The sequence below is a fragment of the Triticum aestivum genome, chromosome 4A (assembly GCF_018294505.1).
Source record: "Triticum aestivum cultivar Chinese Spring chromosome 4A, IWGSC CS RefSeq v2.1, whole genome shotgun sequence".
NCBI classification, from domain to species: domain Eukaryota; kingdom Viridiplantae; phylum Streptophyta; class Magnoliopsida; order Poales; family Poaceae; genus Triticum; species Triticum aestivum.
This window is the reverse complement of record NC_057803.1, coordinates 595562940-595585252: the sequence shown is the minus strand read 5'-3', so window position 1 is coordinate 595585252 and position 22313 is coordinate 595562940. Positions and strand designations below refer to the sequence as shown.

The 22313-nt window shown below is 45.4% G+C and overlaps 3 protein-coding genes across 5 annotated transcripts; 1 reads left to right on the top strand and 2 right to left on the bottom strand.

The window, feature by feature from the left end:
* Nucleotides 1-6454: 6454 nt before the first annotated feature.
* Nucleotides 6455-9937, top strand: LOC123087345 (LOB domain-containing protein 4). Its single transcript, XM_044509338.1, has 2 exons — nucleotides 6455-6790; nucleotides 9340-9937. Exons 1-2 carry the CDS (start codon nucleotides 6614-6616, stop codon nucleotides 9682-9684), a joined length of 522 nt encoding a protein of 173 aa, XP_044365273.1. The 5' UTR covers nucleotides 6455-6613; the 3' UTR covers nucleotides 9685-9937.
* Nucleotides 9938-10122: 185 nt separating this feature from the next.
* On the bottom strand, nucleotides 10123-13063 carry LOC123087344 (uncharacterized protein At4g15545). Its single transcript, XM_044509337.1, has 10 exons — nucleotides 12642-13063; nucleotides 12497-12547; nucleotides 11695-11748; nucleotides 11515-11581; nucleotides 11356-11427; nucleotides 11009-11263; nucleotides 10870-10915; nucleotides 10705-10783; nucleotides 10486-10609; nucleotides 10123-10395 (listed from the first exon to the last, which is right to left on the bottom strand). The coding sequence occupies exons 1-9, from the start codon at nucleotides 12909-12911 to the stop codon at nucleotides 10517-10519; spliced, it is 987 nt and encodes a 328-aa protein (XP_044365272.1). The 5' UTR covers nucleotides 12912-13063; the 3' UTR covers nucleotides 10123-10395; nucleotides 10486-10516.
* Nucleotides 13064-13965: 902 nt separating this feature from the next.
* Nucleotides 13966-22313, bottom strand: LOC123087342 (membralin-like protein At1g60995). Of its 3 annotated transcripts, XM_044509336.1 has the most exons (16): nucleotides 21915-22313; nucleotides 19582-19644; nucleotides 19268-19430; nucleotides 19008-19174; nucleotides 18543-18624; nucleotides 18327-18388; nucleotides 17071-17165; nucleotides 16782-16861; nucleotides 16497-16580; nucleotides 16116-16232; nucleotides 15949-16034; nucleotides 15744-15850; nucleotides 15407-15498; nucleotides 15232-15308; nucleotides 14615-14874; nucleotides 13966-14476 (listed from the first exon to the last, which is right to left on the bottom strand). In XM_044509336.1, the coding sequence occupies exons 1-16, from the start codon at nucleotides 22077-22079 to the stop codon at nucleotides 14404-14406; spliced, it is 1773 nt and encodes a 590-aa protein (XP_044365271.1). In that variant the 5' UTR covers nucleotides 22080-22313; the 3' UTR covers nucleotides 13966-14403. The 3 variants fall into 3 exon arrangements, with proteins under 3 accessions (XP_044365271.1, XP_044365270.1, XP_044365269.1); XM_044509335.1 differs by having other exon boundaries at nucleotides 13966-14874; nucleotides 19400-19430; XM_044509334.1 differs by having other exon boundaries at nucleotides 13966-14874; nucleotides 21915-22312.

Here is a 22313-nt window from a genome sequence, read left to right as displayed (position 1 = left end):
TAGCGCGCCACCTCCTGGCCGGCCGCACCTCCCCCTTGCTCCTTTATATACGGGGGCAGGGAGGCACCCCAAAGACACAACAATTGATTTGATCTTTTAGCCGTGTGCGGTGCCCCCTCCACCATAGTCCACCTTGATAATACTATAGTGGTGCTTAGGCGAAGCCCTGCGTTGGTAGAACATCATCATCGTCACCACGCCGCCGTGCTGGCGAAACTCTCCCTCAACACTCGGCTGGATCGGAGTTCGAGGGACGTCATCGGGTTGAACGTGTGCTGAACTCGGAGGTGCCGTGCGTTCGGTACTTGATCGGTCGGATCGTGAAGACGTACGACTACATCAACCGCGTTGTGCTAACACTTCCGCTTTCGGTCTACGAGGGTACGTGGACACACTCTCCCCTCTCGTTGCTATGCATCACCATGATCTTGCGTGTGCGTAGGAATTTTTTTGAAATTACTACGTTCCCCAACAGCACCACACACGGCTAAGAAAAGACTTGGTGTGCCTTTGGGGTGCCCCCTCCCACGTATATAAAGGAGGGGGAAGAGGAGGCCGGCCCAGGGGGGCACCAAAGGATTCGCCCCCACCCCTTTCCTATTCCAACAAGGAGAAGGAGGGAAGGAGGAAGAGGGGAGAAGGAAAGAGGGGGGAGCCGCCCCTCCTAGTCCAATTAGGACCATCCATGGGGGGGCACCCCTTGAGGCCCTTCTCTCCTTTCCCCTAAAGCCCATGAATGCCCACTACTTTCCCGGGGGGTTCCGGTAACCTTCCGGTACTCCGGAAAATACCCGAAACACTTCGGAACCATTCCGGTGTACGAATATAACCTTCCAATATATCGATATTTACCTCTCGACCATTTCAAGACTCCTCGTCATGTCCATGATCTCATCCGGGACTCCGAACAAACTTCGGTCATCAAATCACATAACTCATAATACAAATCGTCATCAAACGTTAAACGTGCGGACCCTACGGATTCGAGAACTATGTAGACATGACCGAGACACATCTCCGGTCAATAACCAATAGCGGAACCCGGATGCTCATATTGGCTCCTACATATTATACGACGATCTTTATCGGTCAAACCGCATAACAACATACGTTATTCCCTTTGTCATCGGTATGTTACTTGCCCGAGATTCGATCGTCGGTATCATCATACCTAGTTCAATCTCGTCACTGGCAAGTATCTTTACACGTTCCGTAATGCATCATCCCACAACTAACTCATTAGTTACATTGCTTGCAAGGCTCATAGTGATGTGCATTATCGAGAGGGCCCAGAGATACCTCTCCGATACACGGAGTGACAAATCCTAATCTCGATCTATGCCAACTCAACAAACACCATCGAAGACTCCTGTAGAGCATCTTTATAATCACCCAGTTATGTTGTGATGTTTGATAGCACACAAGGTGTTCCTCTGGTATTCGGGAGTTGCATAATCTTATAGTCATAGGAACATGTATAAGTCATGAAGAAAGCAATAGCAATAAAACTAAACGATCATTATGCTAAGCTAACAGATGGGTCTTGTCCATCACATCATTCTCTAATGATGTGATCCCGTTCATCAAATGACAACACATGTCTATGGTTAGGAAACTTAACCATCTTTGATTAACGAGCTAGTCAAGTAGAGGCATACTAGGGACATTCTGTTTGTCTATGTATTCACACATGTACTGAGTTTCCGGTTAATACAATTCTAGCATGAATAATAAACATTTATCATCATATAAGGAAATATAAATAACAACTTTATTATTGCCTGTAGGGCATATTTCCTTCATTAATATCCCTTAGTTTCCTTATGGACCCCGCTGCCATGGGAGGGTAGGACAAAAGATGTCATACAACTTCTTTCCATAATCACGTCTGGCTATTTACAGAATACATGCTTACATTATATTTATGAACTGGAGCTAATTTTGTATCGCCCTAGGTTATGAATGTTATATGATGAATATCATGCAACGAATTCACCGATCCAATGCCTCCGAATTTCTCTTATATTGCTCTTGCTAAGTTACTACTACTGTTGTTACTGTTACACTTGCTACAAAACCATTGATATCACTGTTATTGCTACTGTCACTTCTATCACTATTATCAAAACTATCATACTACTTTGCTGCTGAATACTTTGCTATAGATAATTAATCTCCAGGTGTGGTTGAATTGACAACTCAGCTGCTAATACTTGCAAATATTCTTTGGCTCCCTTGTGTCGAATCTACAAATTTGGTTGAACACTCTACCCTCAAAAACTGTTGTGATCCCCTATACTTATGGGTTATCAAGAGTGATTTTCCTTGAAAATGTTACAAGTGACATCTTCTGATCATCTTCGAACACATCTATGAAAAACTTGCACAGGAACTTATCTGTCAGTGACTTTAACTTCCATTTCTTCTGGCACCTATGCTCTGCATTGTAGGCCTTGATGACAAATCCTCATGTCCTGCTGTCATTGTCAGCTTCAAGCAGCCATGCGCAACCTCTCTAACATACTGCCTCTAATATTATCTTGTCATTCTTCATCCAGAGCTTTGTTCCTTATTAAATATGCAACAAGGGCTTTCCTGAGCTCAGCCACATTAGCAAATACCATCCCTACTTTAAATGTAGGGGAATTCATGTCCACCTTGGTATTGAAAGCTTTGAACTTGTACTTAAGTTGCCTTATTCTTCAATGAAGAGGTTGAGATCTTCATCTTCAAGTAAATAGTCAAGCTCCACCTCTTCCTCCTCTTGCTCAGCTTCTTCATCAACATGAAAGTCAATATTGTCTTCATAAAGATCATCATCTATGTCATAATGATTGTCACTGAAATCTGAATCTGAAAGCACTACATCTCTAGACTGCAAATTAGGCTCCGCACCATCAGTCAGTAAATTCTCTGCTACTGTTTCATCTGCTACAATCTCTGAAATTGGATCTTCCACATTGACATTACTCCCTCCATGCCGGTGTATTAGGCACATTATGAAAACCAGATAATTCCAAATCACCTAGGCGCGCAACATTAATTGTTTCCTCAGATCCTTCCGCCTCGTTTGGCCACACACGCTCTTTCTCATGTGGCTATTCATTAGGAATTAATTTGTAAATAAACAACCTATGCATGCACAGTAAGAAGGCACTGGTTAGTCGAGGGACTCAAGCCAGTTTGCATGCGAGGGATTTAATGTTTGCATGGGCTAGCCAAACAGTCAACCCTATCAATTAAGAATTAATTGCTAATTTTTTGGCTGGTTATGGGGTAGAGCTATTGGATGGTTTCCATGTTGTATTTTTTTGCCTTGTCCAATCCTTAGGCACCTAGGTTGCGGAGCTCCTCGTAAGGTGACTTATGCATCGGTACAGAGGGAGTAATGAGGATGTGAGAAGATGTTGCACTGGCTGCGCCAACAATTGAGTTGGCCATTTTGACAGGACTCTAAACTGATGGCACTGTACATATCAAATCTTCTCTGAAATTACTGATGAAATCTGAATGGTCAACCATGATTGCAAACACTTTATGCTGAGCACTAGCTCTGATCATTTGTGCACATCATCATCACCTCTAATTCTCACCATCCCATTTGAAATTGTTTTCTCAGGTTTGCACCAATAAATGATGTGCCCACTCACAGGATATCTCAACCAAATAAGGTGCTCTTCAAGGACTGCATATGAGAATGTGTAAACATCAACATAGTCAAGCACTTTCACATAAGAGTTATAGTGCTCCATTTTACTGCTTAGTCCACAGAAAAGTCCACCATGCTCAAGTTCCAGTGTAATAAAAAAGGAATGTCCAAATTTTGTCCCATTGTTGAATCACACACTACATCCAAAAAGTGCAGAATGTAAGCACAAAAAAGAGCATCAACACAACTCAAACAACACTAGGAAACTGAATTTTTAACACTGAACTGGAGAAATTGAGTTAACTGCTTCTAGGAAACTGAATTCAGTTAGCTGAAGAAATTCAGTTAACTACAAAAAATCGGTAGTATTGTAGCACTGATGTAGTGGCATTATTGAACTACTTATTCAAACCCTAGGCCTAATGTCACTGCCATTTTCAAATACTCTTCTTGAAAAGCATTGCATTGCTAACTGAATTTCACCACTGAACACAACATCGGCATAAATGAACAACAAAGTTTAGAGTTTTAGCACTACATTGGCTAAAACCAGATCTAGGACAAAACCCTAGGGTCAATTTCACAATCATTGGGAAACAATTTGCACAAAGGATACATCCACACAAGAACCCTAGCTTTCTTGGCCGAAATCGTCTACTTTACAACCCAAAACCCTAGACTAAATTCATCGCCCAAAACCCAAGCTTTAATGCGAGGGAAGCACCATAGCCACAACTTACCACCCAATAGCTAGGAATCGCTCTCCAAAGAGAGCGATCCGCCGATGTTGCGGACGATAGCAGAGGAGGAAGTAAGCGGAGGCGGAAATGAGCAAAGGAGGAACACGCACCATAATCTGGAGTGAAGACACCATGCAGGCGGACTAGTTAAGTGGAAGGAGGCGGCCGCAGACCATAAGCGAACTCCAGCAACGTAGCCATGGTTGCTGACGTCAGCAGCCAACGATCCCCGGCGCCCAGACAAGAACAATGATTAAGCCGGCAAATTAACTTTAGGTGTTATCGATTCGACGGCCTCTATCTACAAATGTCCAGCGGGCGGCTGACTCGGTCCAGCTAGCGCCACTTGGCCGTCTATACGATTGGCTCAGGACTAAATTTGCACATTATGTACAAGTTCTAGGACTATATAGCTCACTTTTGCAAGTTCTAAGACTAAATGATCACATATGGGACAAGTTTTAGGATCTCTGGTGCTTTTACCTCTGGTTCTTGGAGCCACGGCGGTCAGCTCAAGTTTTTCAGCGCCAAACAGACTGGTGTCTGTTGGTCCATTTACGACGACGATGGTGATGTTCATTGTTAAATCTCGTGACGGCAAAACCGACATTGATGGATGGCTTCCTTTACCAGCACGCAAGCAAGCAAGGCGGATGCACCATGTGTACTGTGTGTGTGTAAAGGTTGGGTTGGAGAGGGGCCTCCCAAAGGTTGGGTTGGAGGCCAACTCCACCGCGCGATCCTATCCTGTCCGTCCCTGTCCGTTGGGGTAAAACGGACAAACGAGACGGCCCAGCGCGCGGGCGTAAATGGATTTTTGTCCGCTTTGTCAGCCAAACTCTTTCGCTTTCGACCCATCCCCGGCCCAAGTTTGCGCCGGTTTTAGGGTGAAATGAACAGTGCGCGGACGGGCGGGACGCGCGCGTTTGTCCTTCCCTGGCCCGCCTGTCGGTGGAAGAAACCAAAACCCACCCACGCCCATTTGCCGCCATTTCCCCCAAACCCTTCCACGTCCCTCCCGCCGCCCCTCTCTCCCACGGCCATGGCCGACGGCCCGCCGAGTTCCGGCGGCCTGGCCGTCGACCTGCCCACAAAGGTGAAGAAGAAGGCGCCAAGAAAGCTGCGGTCGGAGTGCACGCCGAAGGAGATCGCCAAGTTGGACGCGGAATCGGCGAAGATGAGGGAACGGAGAGCAGCCGTCAAGGTCAATGCCGTCGCTTGCCTGAACTAGGGCTTGCCATTTCAAACGTTGCTACTGGTGTTTTTAAATGGACGCGGACAGGATAGGGCAAATGGATGCGGCCGCGCGCTGGGCGCACGGCCACCGCATCCCAGGACACGCCCGAACACGACCCCAAATCGCTACCCAAACAGACAGAATCCGGACAAAACGAACGTCCGTTTGGGGTCGCGCGGTGGAGTTGGCCTAGTGATGAGTAGTGTCTCCCAAAGGGCGGAGCGAGAGGGCACGGGCAGATCAAGTGGGCATGATGGGCACGGCCCGCCCCCTGCGAATCGGTACAGACAAAAAGACCTCTATTTTTGTTGACGCATCTTGTCCGCCCATCCATCGCCCATTGACCAACCAAGCAGGCGATACGTCCATGGATGAGCCGACAAAACCACGCTATCGGCATCACAGTGCACGGGCTGTGCCACGACACGACCGGGGCAGCACCGCACGCAGCAGAGGTAACTGGCCGGCTCTGTCCAGTGTTACCGCTGGTAAGCAGTAATTCGGAGGGTCGCCCGGTCATGATCGTAGCATAATTCAGCCGCCAACACAAGAAGACACATTCCGCAAAACAAAAACACACACACAGACACGATCGATTAGCATGCTCATTCTCCCCGGACCCGCCGTGCAGCGTCTCTGCACTGAAACAATGGGGGTCAAAGGCAATCAATTAGCAAACAAGAGGAGAGGAACAGAATCAAGGAGGGGGCCGGCCGATGCATCATACTGGCATTGGTGGTACAGCCGCGGCACGATCTCTGCCTCCCCAACTTTTCCTTGCTCACAGTCAGCCTCTGTGCTCCTCGAACTTCTCAAAAAGGCTTCCCCTTCCCTTCCCTTGCCGTCCTGCCCGGCTACCTCGCTCTGCTCTACGCGTATAAAGTATAAACCCAGGCCAGGCGGCATTGCGCTCACCCGCCGGTGCACTTGCTCTCGTCTCTCTGGTCTCCGAATTTGGCGATCGCGGGGAGGAAGAAGCGGCGAGGCATGAAGGAGGTGGCGGCGGCGGGAGCGGGGGTGTCCCCGTGCGCGGCGTGCAAGCTGCTGCGGCGGCGGTGCTCGCCGGGGTGCGTGTTCGCGCCCTACTTCCCCTCCGGCGAGCCGCACCGCTTCGCCAGCGTGCACAAGGTCTTCGGCGCCAGCAACATCAGCAAGCTCCTCCAGGTCAGTCCGGTCCGTCCGCACCACCCCTACCGCTCGCCGCACCCACGCACGACGTTACAACGCCACTCCGCTCCGCTCGTGTGCTCGGCGTCTCATCCCAACATCAACATGGATGGACTTGTTCGCTTGCTGCTGCCATCGTGTCTGCGTCTCATCCCATCGCCTGTTCGCCAGTTCTAGGACCAAAGAGGAGGAGCTTTGTGGGTTTGGCATCTCCTTCCTTCCTTCCTCCCTTCCTTGTTCTGCCGAGGATGCTTCAGTTTCAGACGGCGTTTTTATTGTTTATTTTCTTCCTTGTTTAGTAGCCCTACACTACACTACACTTTGCCAAATATACCACGCCCATGGATGTATAATCAGCAAGTTTCTCATAGTGGCAATGGCCATGCTACAAGAGACAAGGGATCGTCTGGCCTGCTCCCATCCGTGCTCCCACTCCATCCTACAACTGTCTTTTTCTCTTTTTTCTTTCTAATCTAATCATCTCCCTTCTGATTTTAAGGGGGTGGGACCAGGCCTTATTTTGTTTCAATCAAAGCATGTCACGTATGCGGGAGCACGGATGGACGCACGCCGGGGAAGCAGGCAAGTCTCGTCCAGAGACAAGGAGAAAGAGAGAGGGTCATCTTTGTTTCTTTAGCATGTGCTATGCTGTGTGATCACAAACAAGAAGATCACGCAGCTTCCTTGCTCTCTCTTCACTTAGAAAGAAAAATAGAGACCATCACCATGTGCTGTCTAATAATCTAATCACAAGAGGCCAGGCCTGGAACGTGGCATACGCCTCATGCCGATATTTGACAAAAAAAATGTTGCTCTTACGCTTGCTTGCTTAGTTGCAGTCCATGCGTCTAGAGTTTTGACATTTGCACTTTCTTTGCTATGCTATGTTATGCTATGCCTGACGACAACATCAGTATGTATCAAAGTAATAGGCTAGGTGTTTAGTCATCTTGTACTCTCTCCGTCCGAAAATACTTGTCATCAAAATGAACAAAAAGGGATGTATGTAAAACTAAAATACATCTAGATACATCCCCTTTTATTTATTTTGATGACAAGTATTTCCGGACGGAGGGAGTACTACTTTCGCCGGTTGTGGCGCTATTTTTCACCTTTTGATTACCCTGTCACCCCTGACCGAGCTTGTAATGAACCCTGTCCCATCTTTCGGATACTTTGCTTAATAAAATGGTTGCATGCATCACTCTAGTGTAGAGGCCGGGGTACTACTCCTTTTAAAAGAAAAAATGTATCAACGTTCATCAAGCATGGGCAGCAACGTCCTACTTTCACTGCTCACAGAAGCAACCCTACATGTGCAGTGTGGTCAATTTAAACTTTTTCTCGATAAAGGTAGTCAAATTAAACTAGATTGATTGCCCAAAGACATGCCTAGTTACTACTCCCTCCGTTTCTAAATATTTGTCTTTCTAGACATTTCAAATGACTACTACATACAGATGTATGTAGACATATTTTAGAGTGTAGATTCACTCATTTTGCTCCGTATGTAGTCACTTATTAAAATGTCTAGAAAGACAAGTATTTAGGAACGGAGGGAGTACTATAAGATTTTCCATACTTTCCATCACTAATGCTCCCATAGACATGCTTATTCACTACAGCTAATAGGATCTCACTAAATCTAAGGATGGCAGTTTTGCCTATGGGTATGGGTACTCGTAGGTACCCTATCCAAAAACATTGGGCATGGGTGAGACTTTCTACCAGTTCATACCCATGGGTAATGGGTATCCATATCCGCAAAATTCATGGATAGGGTATGGGTATGAAATTATACACAGAAGTAACCCAAGGGATACCCAGAAAAATTAATAAAAAAATTAAACCCTATAATATCTGGGTAAACCTACAGTAATTATCATTGCAAGTTTACAAACTTGATTTTTCTTCAAAGTTAGTTTGTAATGGAGATTAAGACATTTGTGCGTCAATTGTCATTGTGAAACTTTGATGTAAGTGCAAACCAGATTGTGATGGCCGAGTACCTAACTTTAGTTTTAGGCCCTTTCTTGTCTTACTTTATCATGCCAATGTTATATATTATACCCACCGGATATCCATTGGGTATAAGATACCTGATGGGCATGGGCATGGGTACCAATTTGTGCCCATGAATATTAAAATGGATGGGTATAGAAAAAACTTTTGGGTATGGGTTTGGGCACAAAAAGTTCGTACCTGCCCATACTCTACCCATTGCCATCCCTAACTAAATCTACAAAAGTGTTGGCTATGTCTCCAAATGAAAGCTTCTCCCTCCCATATGACAATCCACCCCGACAGTAAAGCTCTCTCTCCCTCTACAGCAGTCATATTCAGACGACCACTGCACATGCCTCCCACCTCAACAGAAAATTCAGAAACTTTCGGCTGCACCAAACATGTTCTAACCATCATCTTTCTCAACTTATTAGAGCCATACCGTTCGTGTGTACTATCTATCACTACTAGGTAGGAAACCACTTTTTGTTTCTTCTTCCGTCTGAAACTAAGCATGATGTGTGTGTGTGTGCAACCTGCAGGAGATTCCGGCAGAGCACCGGGGCGACACGGTGAGCAGCCTGGTGTACGAGGCGAACGCGCGCGTGCGCGACCCCATCTACGGCTGCGTCGGCGCCATCACGTCGCTGCAGCGGCAGGTGGAGTCGCTGCAGACCCAGCTCGCGCTGGCGCAGGCCGAGATGGTCAGGCTCAGGATGGCCAACGCCTACGGGGCGGCGCGCCACAACGGCGGTGGAAGCACCGCCAGCGGCTCGCCGTCCTCCATGTCGTCGCCGACCAAGACAGCGGACCATCACGACATGGCCGTGGACCAGTCCGGCGTGATGGAGCTGGAGCTGGAGTGCTCCAGGTTCTGGGCCTACTGAAGCTGGACGACAAGCTATATTACTACTTAGGCTGATTTAGTGCGTGATCAGGTGATGGTTTGGTATATATAGAAGTATCAGTAAATTTAGTAGCAAATGGTGACCTATACTTAATCCAGCATGTCCGGGGATTTTTGGCTGTGCTTGTGTTGACAAGGTAGAAGAGACACTCCTACAGGCTACAGACATTTGGTATTTTGGTGTGTGCTTTGTGCTACCCCATTGCAAGAACCTTGCTGCCCTTTGAATTCTATTTAGTTGGACAGTCGGACTCCGCTATAGAAATGCAGATTGCCATGTTTATGCCTGTCTTGTCTCAATTGTTTCTTATCAGATGATGAGCATTGCAGCTGAAATTTAATATCCCACTGGTTTTCTGCAATTTCACAGTGCTATATTTTTAGTTCATGCCGAGCACGACAAGAGAAACATCTCTATCTGGTAGATATCAGATAACCATATATTGCATGCAGCTCAAGTTATCACAAGGCATGAAATAGCTTCAGGTTGTTTTTTGTTACAGTACTGGCCCCCGAGAATGAACGATCTGAAGAAACAAGGTTGAGAACCAAATTTTACCAGATTACAACTTGTAAACCGCTTTAGTTCGGGCAGATCCAACCATTTCACGATCTAATGCCAAAAATGCAATTGAACATTGCATACCACTCTAGATGACATAAGTTATCCACCGTGGTGACTTCCTACTGTCTGCAACCCCAACAGATTAAAATACTTGTTACCACACAACTCTCTCAGCGCATAGGTCATGGAACTGTTTAATTTTGTAGGAAGCCTTACCAGAAGCGGAGCACTTTGTGAATCCTACACCCTACGGCAAGCTGCGGTTTAGTAAGCCTTGGAAAGAGAGGTATAGATCTTTGCTGTCTGGACCGAATATCTCTTCGGCCTTCTTGAGGGTTTCCTGGTTCACATGTCAATATGGTAAGTTATTTATCGAGGTTCAGGTCACAACATAGACTCAATTCATTGATTAGCAAAAAGATGCAGACAACCAACCTCTCGTGACTGCTTATGAGCATTCAGCTCTTTGATGTTCGCTAAGAACGCTCCAAACTGTTCGCATGATAGACGGCTCCTGCAATAATAATTGTGTGCTTTAGGGATTTTGATACACCCATCTTAGCTGATGTTGAAGATGTAAAGAATAGGAGATCAACTGACCTGGCCTGACGGAAAAATTCTTTTCCATCAATACGAGGAGTGCGACCTGAAAACCCAAGCATCAACCATATTAATGATATCATGTTGTACACAATCATTTAAGGCACACCATATCTTCAGAGTTCAGAATAAATGAAACCTGGGTTAGGACGTCCCCTTGGAGGTGAGTTAGCTGCAGACGACTGCTTGCTTGAATACCATGGTGTCATTGACATGTGTCCTTCAATTCGAGTTCTTGAAGGCGAGGTAGCTCCAGATACCAACTTTGGTGTTGCTGTGGTAGACATTCCTCTTGGAGAAGCAGAGGTGGACATTATATTTGGTGTGGCTTCTGGCGTAAGGCGTTGGTTGATGTGTGGGGAGAGGGCATACTTTTGGAGTGGAGGCCTTGCCACTGTACCAAACAGATTAGCCAAAATGCAGAGGATTAAATCATAGATAGCTTGAGAACATCAAAATAGACGATCAATGGGAAGCTAAGAAGACCTTCTCTTGTCGTGCTTCCAAGATCCCCAGACCCATTCAACAAATTTGCTGCAGTGTGGCTGATAGATCCGTCTTCAATATTTAAAAGATAATAGAAGTCAGGGATTCATGTCAGGTATTTCCAATGATAAATATAACACAAGGTTTTTTGGGATAAACCTCCACAGGACGATGTTTTGGATGATACTGACTGATCACATGTTGTAATGTCAACCGTTTCTTGCGGCTGCTTGGAAAGATTCAGCAGAGAATCAAGGGAAAACAGTCAAACATTGCTGCAGACTAGCAAGAAATAACACATACGGACAGAGATTGGATAATAATGTGATTATTACGCACCGATGTACTATCATCACGGAGTGACTGCATCAGATGCCTCTTGAACGACTCCAGCTGATAATGGAGCAAATAGTTCAGAATGTTGTCGAATAAAAAAAAGTTGAAGGATCTATAGAACTGAGAAGCAATCATGTGACTTATTCCTTAAATAGCTTGCTTAGCAAAGAGTGCCTCTCCTTTCATTTGTCATGGAAATTTATAAAAATGCACACATTTGCTCAGCCCTTGCATGCATTTCTGCAAGCCTGTAAGGCTCCAATCTTCCTAATTCTGGCACGCCACAATGCCAATGAACATAGTTGCTAATTTGGTGAAATGCATTTCAGTTTCACAAGAATAAATGCAGTTGATTACCTTCCTACTAGCCCTTGATTCGCTATCTTTTTCTTGAAAGAAAAGAGGGGCCGACCTTGATTTTCTTTCATTGTTTGCACATGGCATTAAATATGTGAAGAATCCCAATTTTCTGTTAAACTTAAACCTGACTCTCATTTGTAACCTGCCCAAGTTAGAATTCGCTCTTCCCTGGTACTCGTACTAACAAAATTGGTGTACTAAGTACTACTCCAGATTAGTGAACGTGTTTCAGGCATACAATCCCAGTGAGCAAGTACATTACTACGTACTACAAGCCATCATCCACCACTAAACCGATCACATGACCAGAGATCTCAGCTGCACCACCTGACCCAAGTCCCGACCTCCCTCCCAGGGTTGCACATCACTACATACACCAACATCTACTGCAAGGATAGCGAGAAGAAAAAAGATGCAAGGGCCAAAACTTGTGCAGGTCGCGCGCCTGCTTCTTGGAGGTCTGCGCCAGCGAGTCCCGCTCCTTGCTCAGCTGAATCTGCAATCTCAAGCGAACAGCAAAAGCCTCGTCAGCCAACCAACGGAGGCGGAACCAAACGAGAGCGGAGGAGAACGGGAATCAAAAAACCCACATACATTGTCCTGGCCTGGAGCCTGGCGTTGGTCTCCTGGAGCGCGCGGTCGAGCAGCGCGACGCGGTCCCGCAGCTCGGCGTTCTCCCGGTCCCGCTCGGCGGCGCCCTCCCGCTCGAGCCCGGTCACCCGGCCGGCGACGGCCAGCGCGGTGATGCGGCGCGCCAGATCCAGCTGCTCGTAGGGGTCCCGCGGCAGCACCGCCAGGACGCCGTCCGGCAGCGCGAACTCCGAGACCCCCAGCCCCTCCGCGCCCTCCGCCGGTGGCATCGCCGCGGCGCGACGAGATCTCGGCCGCTTCGGAGGGGATGGGAGGAGAGCTGGCCGAAAGGGACCACTGCCGCCTCGCCGCTGCGCGTGGAAAAGTTTCGATTTTGAAATTGGGGGGCTCGGTCTCGGCGGCGGAAGCGAGGTTTCGAATTGTTTGTTTTGGGGTGGGCACGGGGCGGGGCAGGGACCTCGCCTCGCCTCGGTCCTGTGTTTGTTTCTTGTTTGTGTTTGGGTGGACGCCAGCCCCATTGTAGCAAAGTTTTAGGTTTTTTCTTAAATCAAAAATTTAAAGAAAATATACTTTCATACTATGTATATTGTTATTACATTTCGTGGATCTTACCATATTTTTTTATAAATTTAGTTAAATTTAAACAAGTTTGACTCTAGACAAACGTAGAACTTCAATCGTTTTGGAACGGAGGAACGGCGCTCGTGATGGTGTCCTCCATGTCCCCCTCGCCTCGAAGCTGGTTTAAACTCCATTTATTTTGGGGAAGGATTTACTTTTGAAATGCTCCTGATTACAGATATGCCCAGATGAAATGGCCTTTTTCACCAGGCCATTTATTCGATCACTAAATTGTCATAGCAGTGCTTGGTTATGCAACTGGCCTGAGACGCGCCACTTTCGACTTCCCGATGAACCATAGACCTCTCTCAGTTTCCACGAGGCAGCACGCGTTACACCGAGTCAGTCGGTACCCTTTCCAGGTGAATAATAGGCCTCTTTTGGTTCATAAGATTGAAAAATCATAGAAATAGAAAAGTCACAGGAAATGAAATGACATGCATCTCAAATCCTATGCATAGGAATAGAAAAGGAGATGCCCTTTGATTCACATCATAGGATTTTTTCCATTGAGTTCAGGCTAATGTTTATTTTCCTATGAAATGTGGAGGATAGAAAGAATTCCTCCATAGGAATATGATTTCATTCCTACAAACCAAAGAGCTCTGAAGGAATTTTTCCTATAAAAATCCTATTCTATGAAAATCCTATAAAATTCCTCCAAACCAAAGGAGGCCTAAACTTGTGCAGGGACAACTTATGCTCAAAAAAGAAACTTGTGCAGGGACAACATGTGCAACAGGTCATTCCATTCGTCTGCAGCATTCGGAACTACTACCACTACATGGTACACCTCCCACCCACCCACTGGAGTACAAAAAGAATCGCACAACACTCACTATCAAGAGCGTTTTTTTGTACAAGGCTCGAACGGTACTAGGAATTTACATATGCCAGACACAATTAGGCATGCAGCCTTACCCAGCAACCAAAAAGAGAGAGACATATATGGGAGATAACATGGCATTTCCAGCCGACGCCGGCCCGCAAGCTGCTATGCATGCATATTCGTCATTATCCTTTGATGAGTGGGTTAGTATCATCAGCTTAACAACACAGGACCATCCATCTGCCCAGTCACCCGCCGCCGCCTTCGGCATTTCATCTTTTATATAGTCCGCCTTCAGATTCATCTCTTTTCTATGTCACCTGCTCATTCTCGTTCCGAGGCGGCTCGGCGTAGTCCTGACCGCCGTGGTGGTCACGGACGTCCCTGAACATGGAGAAGAAGGAAACTATGCCGTCAGAAGCACCGCCTCCTAACAACCACAGCAAGAGGGAGCCGAACGGGTTCAACGAGCCCGAGGCTGCGGGGGCGTTGCCGGCTTGCTCGAGATTTTGATCCTCGTACTGGAGAGGGTTGGTGGCTGCCTCGGCGTTTTCATTGAGTTGCTGGCCACCCTCTTGTTGGTTCCTCGTGGGCTCGCCCTGGGCCAGTAGGGGGTCTGCTTCACGAGCTGCACCAACGTCGTCATTCATCGTGCCGGGGTCCCTCACGTTTACCCTCGCGATATGTAATGTTGAAGTGTAGATGGTAGAGGATGTGATCTGAACACCAGTCTGTTGGTGAATGTGAGCTCGGCTCCTGATGAATCTCTGGAGGGCTGGCACCTGAAACGCAACAAGCCAATCTCAAGTAAATAGCATGGGTGACAAGGAGACGTCTGTCGGGGCTTTTGAACCCATTAGCCATTATACAGTCTTCCCACCATCCTATGTGCACCCTATCTAGCTCGGTAGCTATATGAGATCAAAGCAATCTTTGCGATTTATAATGAATGAAAAGTGTGACAAGAGATGCATCTTAAGCAGTTTTCAGAATCTACTAATGGAAAAGTTCATCGTGCGGGAGAGAACAAAATGTCAACTGGTATTTACATGCACAAATATGAAACAAGACAATAACAAGCCCTGAACAAAGAAGAGTGATGAAAGTACAACGCTACAGAGACAGTCAGATCAACTCACCTCAAAACGGTTCCAAAAGTACAGGATTAGATGCTGCATGAATGCTGCCGTAGCAGAGAAAGCCAGGTACGAGAAGCCTGATAAAGAAAACACAAATATGCAAGTCATGTAGCTATAGGATACCTAAATTAGTTTGTCAATAGTATGTTCCAGAAAAACATATCCAACTACATACCATAGGTGTATGAGAAGAAGTAGATGTGGAAAACCAGGAAATACAACAAGAAAAAGCGCGGAAAGAACTGCATTGATATAGATGTGCGCACACTGCAAAAAAAAAGAATTAAAAGTAGTTTAGTCTAAAGTTACTCTGTATGCATGACATCACTGCCTGTGAGTGAATCCCAACACTGCCTGTAAAGCTTTCTCTATCTCGAAGTAAATCTAACTGCTCTGGCAGTAGTTCAGTGAACAATCCTAGTTATTACTTGCACAAATTTACATGTGCATACTATAGTAAGATCCTAATTTTGCGAAAGTAATCATATAAAGCATTCCAGCACTATGGTCACCTGATCATTGTGAACAGCTCACATAACCACACAAGAGTCAGAACAAGAAATGCGAGCAACTGGTCATCGTAGAACTCAAACAGAAAAAAGAGGATCCCAATCATGATCTGCAGAGACAAGAGTACCAAGAATTCGTGTTAAGTATACAGTTATACATTTTCAACAAGAATTTAAGTTAGTTAAATACATTACTATTTTGCCATACCGGAACAAAAACCAGTGATTCAATGACATGCACAAATATCAGTTGAAATGTGGGCAGCTGGTGGCGTGCATGGTGTTGAAGCTGCACTGAAAATTCCAGTGAAACATGCATTATTTATTATCCATTCATGAAAGTAGTTTCTGCAACCTACAGCAAGAAACACAAACCTGTGAATCTAAGCATGCGGGACTGTGTTTCCCTCAGGGTAAATGAAACAGACATGGTGGTTGTAAAGAATACAAAGAGTGACATTAGAAGGACACCACATTTCGTCACAAAGTAATCTGCAAACAGCAAATGTACAAGACATCAGAATTCAATAGACATAAATGAGAAAGGAATCTTGTGAGACATGTAAAGCAATAAAAGGGCTGTTGCAAAAATTGAAAATATTGTGGTTCCACATTTTCTAATCACATTATGTTGCAAGATTAGCAGTCCAAATCTCATCATGTACAAAAACATTCATGCCACTAATACACCGTAAAGACAGACACAATGTGTAGTCAGGTCAATTTTGAGAGAACAGGTTAAAACAATATACAGACCTCCGAATCTTGTAGGACCTGTTGGCGGTTCATGCCCATAACTAAGATCATAAAGCTCCTTTGTCTGAAAGTTATATAGATAACCTGCATATTATACCAAGGGGGAAACCCATCTATCAAAATGGGTTGTCTTAAAGAACAAATAAAGATAGACTGCTAACATCTGACATTTGACATGCTTCCAAGCAAGTCCTGTGCGTTTATCAAGGACTAAGTTAGCAAACATTACATAGAGGAACTATGACAGTTTTAAGACCAGCATAAGCAGTCATAACAGAAGCATACCCTGACCAGGAGAATTCACTAAGCTGTTTGTAAGTATAGTATCATAACCAACAATGCTGTTTATCAAAAGCTGCTGCCACCTGAAAAGAAAAAGGGGGAAAGGAGATGTAAATATCCGCTTGCAGTTCACTTCATCTTAAATAAATGTGTTACCCGAAATTTGTGTCCTACCAAAACAATTGTCAAGGTTATCAGATGATCAACGATATTATTGTCATACATGCAAGTTGTGTATTAAGCATAAAAAATACTAACCCTGCATACGGGGGGTAAAGTGCTTAATAATTACCTGTTCCCAAAGCAAGGATTTCGAGCAGAAATCGTGATGTTTATAGTTCGGATACCATGACTATTTTTGGCTACTTCAGAAAGCAAGAAATATCCCTGCAGGAAACAAAGTAAGACATAAGAAAGCTCTTACAGTGAATAACAGCAGAACTACAAAGCCAGCACATGTATACAATCATTGATTTTTTTTCTTCTGAAAGTACAATCAATCAATCATTGAAGTTAATGGTAATGGGCCCCCAACCCATGAATGCCTTCATGCAGTTATACTAAGAAGAGAAAAATGCACTGGAGCTCTCTAAACTGTTGTGATCCTCTCACTTTCCTTCCCGAATACTTAGTTTACATTCTGCGCACCTAAGCTTGCTTTGTTTTGCTCCATAACTGCCATCTGCAGTTAACTAACAGATCTCATTGGCATGGCTTCCAATGAGCCTAGTTTGTGGCATCACATGGTATGATGTGGCTACACACAGGGGTCTATGCAGAGAAGTCATGACACTAAATTTACAACTGTATTAATTTAAGATTTCAAATTGACTACATCTGAGCCATACTCCCAAGTATAAGTATGTCAAGCAAGCGACCAGTCAGCACAGCGACACGAAACTCTACCTCGCCGCACAGCATGGGGGCCTCAACACCGTGCACCAGATCATCGCCGAAATGAACATGCAGATGAACAGCAGCGGGCAGGAGTTCGACAGCGAGGTCGCGGAGAGCCGTGTCAGTGTGGCACCATGATCAACTAGCCCAATGAAGTGGAGGAGACGGTGCGACTCATCACCGCCGGGAGTTTACATGTGAGCATTCTTGTTGCTATCCCCATGTATTCCACGCAATTACTTCTCTTCCTAAACTACAGTAGTGTCTTATCCACAACAGGACCATCTTTGCCACTGTGATGCCTGTCTCAAGAAAGAAGGTATATCCCTCCTGTCGTTCCTTGCCAGCACCCAGATCACATAGACCGTTAGCAAATCATATTTGTGTGTGTGAGTTAGTTTTAGGAGAGACATTTTGGACCTATCAAAACGAATGCAAATGTATGAAGCACAGAATATCAATTAAAGTTTTGAGAGGTAGGTGGAAAACCACACAACTTTAAGGAGATGTGATGCCCTTTTCTCTATTAAGAACGAACTACAAACCCAGTCATTCTCAGTAAAAGTTGCAGCTAGGAAGTTCAATAAGTCGTCAGGCACCACGGTGCACTGATAAAATGACTAGATGACACCAATAAGCCAAGAACCTTACCTTCTCCACACCATATAAATAGGTAGGCTCAAACGATTTGCTTCTTTTCTCAAACCACTTCACTGTAACAAACAACATAACCTAGTGAGAAGTCCGAGAAAATAAATACTCGAAGTTTAGCAACCAGTAGAAAGGGTTATTAAAATTTCTACAAGCACCATTGTAGGAGGAAGAACCAGAGAATATGGCCATTTTACAGCAAAGTGAAAACATTACCAATGTTCGAAAGAAGATGATCCATGCTTGGTAATTGAAGATCCTTAATGAGGTGGAGAAAGTCATCCCAGTTCGATCTGACCTGTCATTCATATATGGGAAGAAAATATCAACCCCTAGTTAGAATACATGCATGACCAATAAACGAAACACAAATATCAGCACAGCACCAGTCATAAAGAGCAACTCCAAAACAGAAAATCATGATCTCGTTTTATGGGATTCAACATGGAGAATTATCTTAATAAGTATCCCTTTTATTAATCAAATGATATTGCTAGCTTGCATGTCCAGAAGTGCTCCTCATACAATAAACCGAATCACCTAAGACTAAGAGTTTTTTTTTAATAGCACCTAACAGTTCTGTTACTTGCAAACATGATCCTTCAAAGACTAGCTGTAGAAGAAAATTTTGGAAAGGAGCTACAAATGCAAATAGTTTATGACACTGATCAAACTTCTTACCATTAGTTGGAGGGCATTATCTGAAACCTGCTTTATGTTCCTCCAAAATAAGGCAGCACGAGAGTACCACTTTCTGGATAAGTACGTAACCGCTGCTTTAATTGATTCTTTAGCAGATAAAGGATGATGTACAGAACCCTCTCCGGTTGTCTTCAATTCCGGTACCCCTGGAATGATTGCAGTAACAATTGCATCAGCTGCATTCTCTGACAGTGGTTCAAATTCTTTGTCTCCATTCCAAGTTTGAAACATAATCTTACTCCTTCTAGCTCCAGGACCAACCCAAGTTGACAAAAACTTAGATGCCAAAACATTGAACTTATCACCATTAACCTCTAGAATTTTCTCAGCTGAACGCCCCAGGTTCTGGAGATCCATAATATAAGACGCACCTTTGCTGGCCCATAGTCCGCCACTGATTATCTACAACTCAAAAGCAGAGTAGCACTTTACAGACGATACAATAACACCAATAGGAAACATGGACATGTATTGCAAATAGGAACAACAATCACGGGGAACATTATTATACTGGAAATCCAAGTGTGCAAGGAGGAAAAGCATAAATACATACCTTGATTTGGACAAGTTGTGCTTCACCAAATTCAATCCCAGTGAACTCACTTGAGCAGCCCGGCTTCGCATGGAAAAGACAACTCAAAGATTAGAGGCTACACATACACACTGGACAACTATGGACCCAAAAAAATTCAGAAGGAACAATATGAGCTACTGAGCACCAAATAGAATGGCTTGGTATTCTTGTCGTTTTCTTACTAATCTAGCGTAGGCCATCTCGCCCCTCACACGCGTCAAGCCGCAGGCACTGCAGCAATTAACGCTCGCGCTCCAGTGCATACAGCAGCATGGCCAATCGGGGCGTGATGAGCTCTCCACATGCGGGCGGGCAACGTACTGGCTGGTTGACTTCACATTTGAGTTGCAGCTAGTTGGGCTATATAGTGGCCGATTGATTTCGTATTTGAGATTTTGAGTTGCAGCTGGTTGGGCCATATACTGGCTGACTGATTTCGCATTTGAGTTGCAGCTGGTTGGGCTATATAGTGGCCGATTGATTTCGTATTTGAGTTGCTATGTATACTGGCCGACTGATTTCGCATTTGGGTTGCAGCTGGTTGGGCTATATAGTGGCCGATTGATTTCGATGCAACGGCTCAAGCAATTAATGCGACCAGCAGGCGAAGCGTCGCAAGCGCTGCTGCGTGCATGCTGGCAAACAAGGTATGAACGGAAAAATAGCGCCGCGGGAGGGAAGGCGCCTTCAAAATTGGAAAGCACCCTCTAATTAGGAAAGGCGCCTTCCAAATTGGAACAGAACAGAAAATTAAGCACCCTCTAATTAGGAACAGAGGGCGTAGGCAACAGTACTTAAAACCTTATCGTTTAGGTGCAGACTGTATCATAGTAAAACCTAAGCAGTTGGTAGAAAATTGTGAAGAAACATTCACCATGAAGAATGCAAAAGAGGGAATGGAAGCAAAGGACATAATAGATATGAATTTAACGCGCTGATGATTTGACGAAAGGCGAAAATAATAGTACATCTGAGACTTTCTGCTGGACTGCTACTAGGCCAGAATGCTTGGTATTCAGGGAAAGCGCTTGACCAAAACACATGGAAAACAGCACATGGGATGAATAAAAGAGGCCTAATCAGCAACCAACACTGGAGTAGTCTGGCAACAACCGTCCATAGACCCTCTCGTAGGAAACGAAGGTGGTTCATAAGTTCCCTGTCACGAAATCGTCAAAATGCTACGCCAATTTGACCAATTTTGTACTAATCAAATTGGCAACACAATAGCAGTACTGTCAAGTTGATTTCGATGCAACGGCTCAAGCAATTAATGCGACCTGGAGGCCAAGCGTCGCAAGCGCTGCTGCGTGCTGGCAAACAAGGTATAAACGGGGAAATAGCGCCGCGGGAGGGGAAGGCGCCTTCTAAACTAGAACAAAATAGAAAATTAAGAGCATAATTGGTTTGCTGCCAAAAATTGGCATGCCAATGTTTGGCATTGTGCCAAATATTGGCAACTACTTGGTTGGCTACGAGTTGTTTTGCCTCTCTCACATAAAGTTGCCAATAGTTGGCAAGTCTCGGTATTGCCAATAGTTGTCAGTGCCAACATTTGGCAAGCAAAATATTGGTAGCAAACCAATTATGCTCTAAGCGCCCTCTAATTAGGAACGGAGGAAGTAGGCAACAGTACTTAAAACCTTCTCGTTGAGGTGCAGACTGTATCATAGTAAAACCTAAGCAGTTGGCAGAGAAATTTGAAGAAACATTTGCCATGAATGCAAACGAGGGAACGAAAGCAAAGGGCATTATATATATATATATATATATATATATATATATATATATATATATATATATATATATATATGAAATTAAGGCGCTAATGATTTGACGAAAGGCGAAAATAAAAGTACATCCGAGGCTTTTTCTGCTGGACTACTAGGTCAGAATGCTTGGTGTTCAGGGAGAGCGCTTGACCAAAACACATGGAAAACAGGACATGAGAATATGAGATGTGAGGTTCTAGTTATTAAAGCAGCCTATTCAGTAACCAACACTGGACTAGTCTAGCAACAACTATCCACAGATCATAGACCCTCGTAGGAAATGAAGATGGTTCATAAGTTCCTTGACACGAAATCGTCAGCGCAGCAGCATGAGAATATCATGCCGATTTGACCAATTTTGTACCAATTGAATTGGCAGCGCAATAGCAGCACTGTCGAGTTGAATCGACCGCGGCGGCGAGCAGGAATTCAACAGAAGCCCTGTTCTAATTTAAGATGAGAAGGCTAGCTAGGGCACGGAATTTAATTCTTCCTCCTTCGGCAAAACAGAGGGGCAAGGGGGCGAGGGGGGTGGGTCACCTGCTGCACGAAGTTGGTGTGCATGACGACGAGCAGGCAGAAGAGGGCGACGGCGCCGGCGAGGTAGAGGTACTCGAGCGCGAGGCGGATCCGCGGGGTGAGCAGCTGCGAGAGCATCCCGGAGAGGCGCGCGTGCACCCGCAGGAACGTCTGCTCCGGATCCATCCCCTCCCCCCCTCCCCCTCCTCCCCGCCCCGCCGCGCCGGCGCCGAAGCTTCGATTCGGCCGGGGGAAGGCAGATCGGGAAGGGATTCCGGGAGCGAGCTCCTCGCTCTCCTAATCCTCCGGGCCTCGGGGAATCGGTTGGGGATTTGAATTTTGCGGGGCAGTTCGCATGTGATGCCTGGATATATTTTTTTCGGTTTGTTTGTGTTGGTTGCGTTCCTGCGCCGATGATAA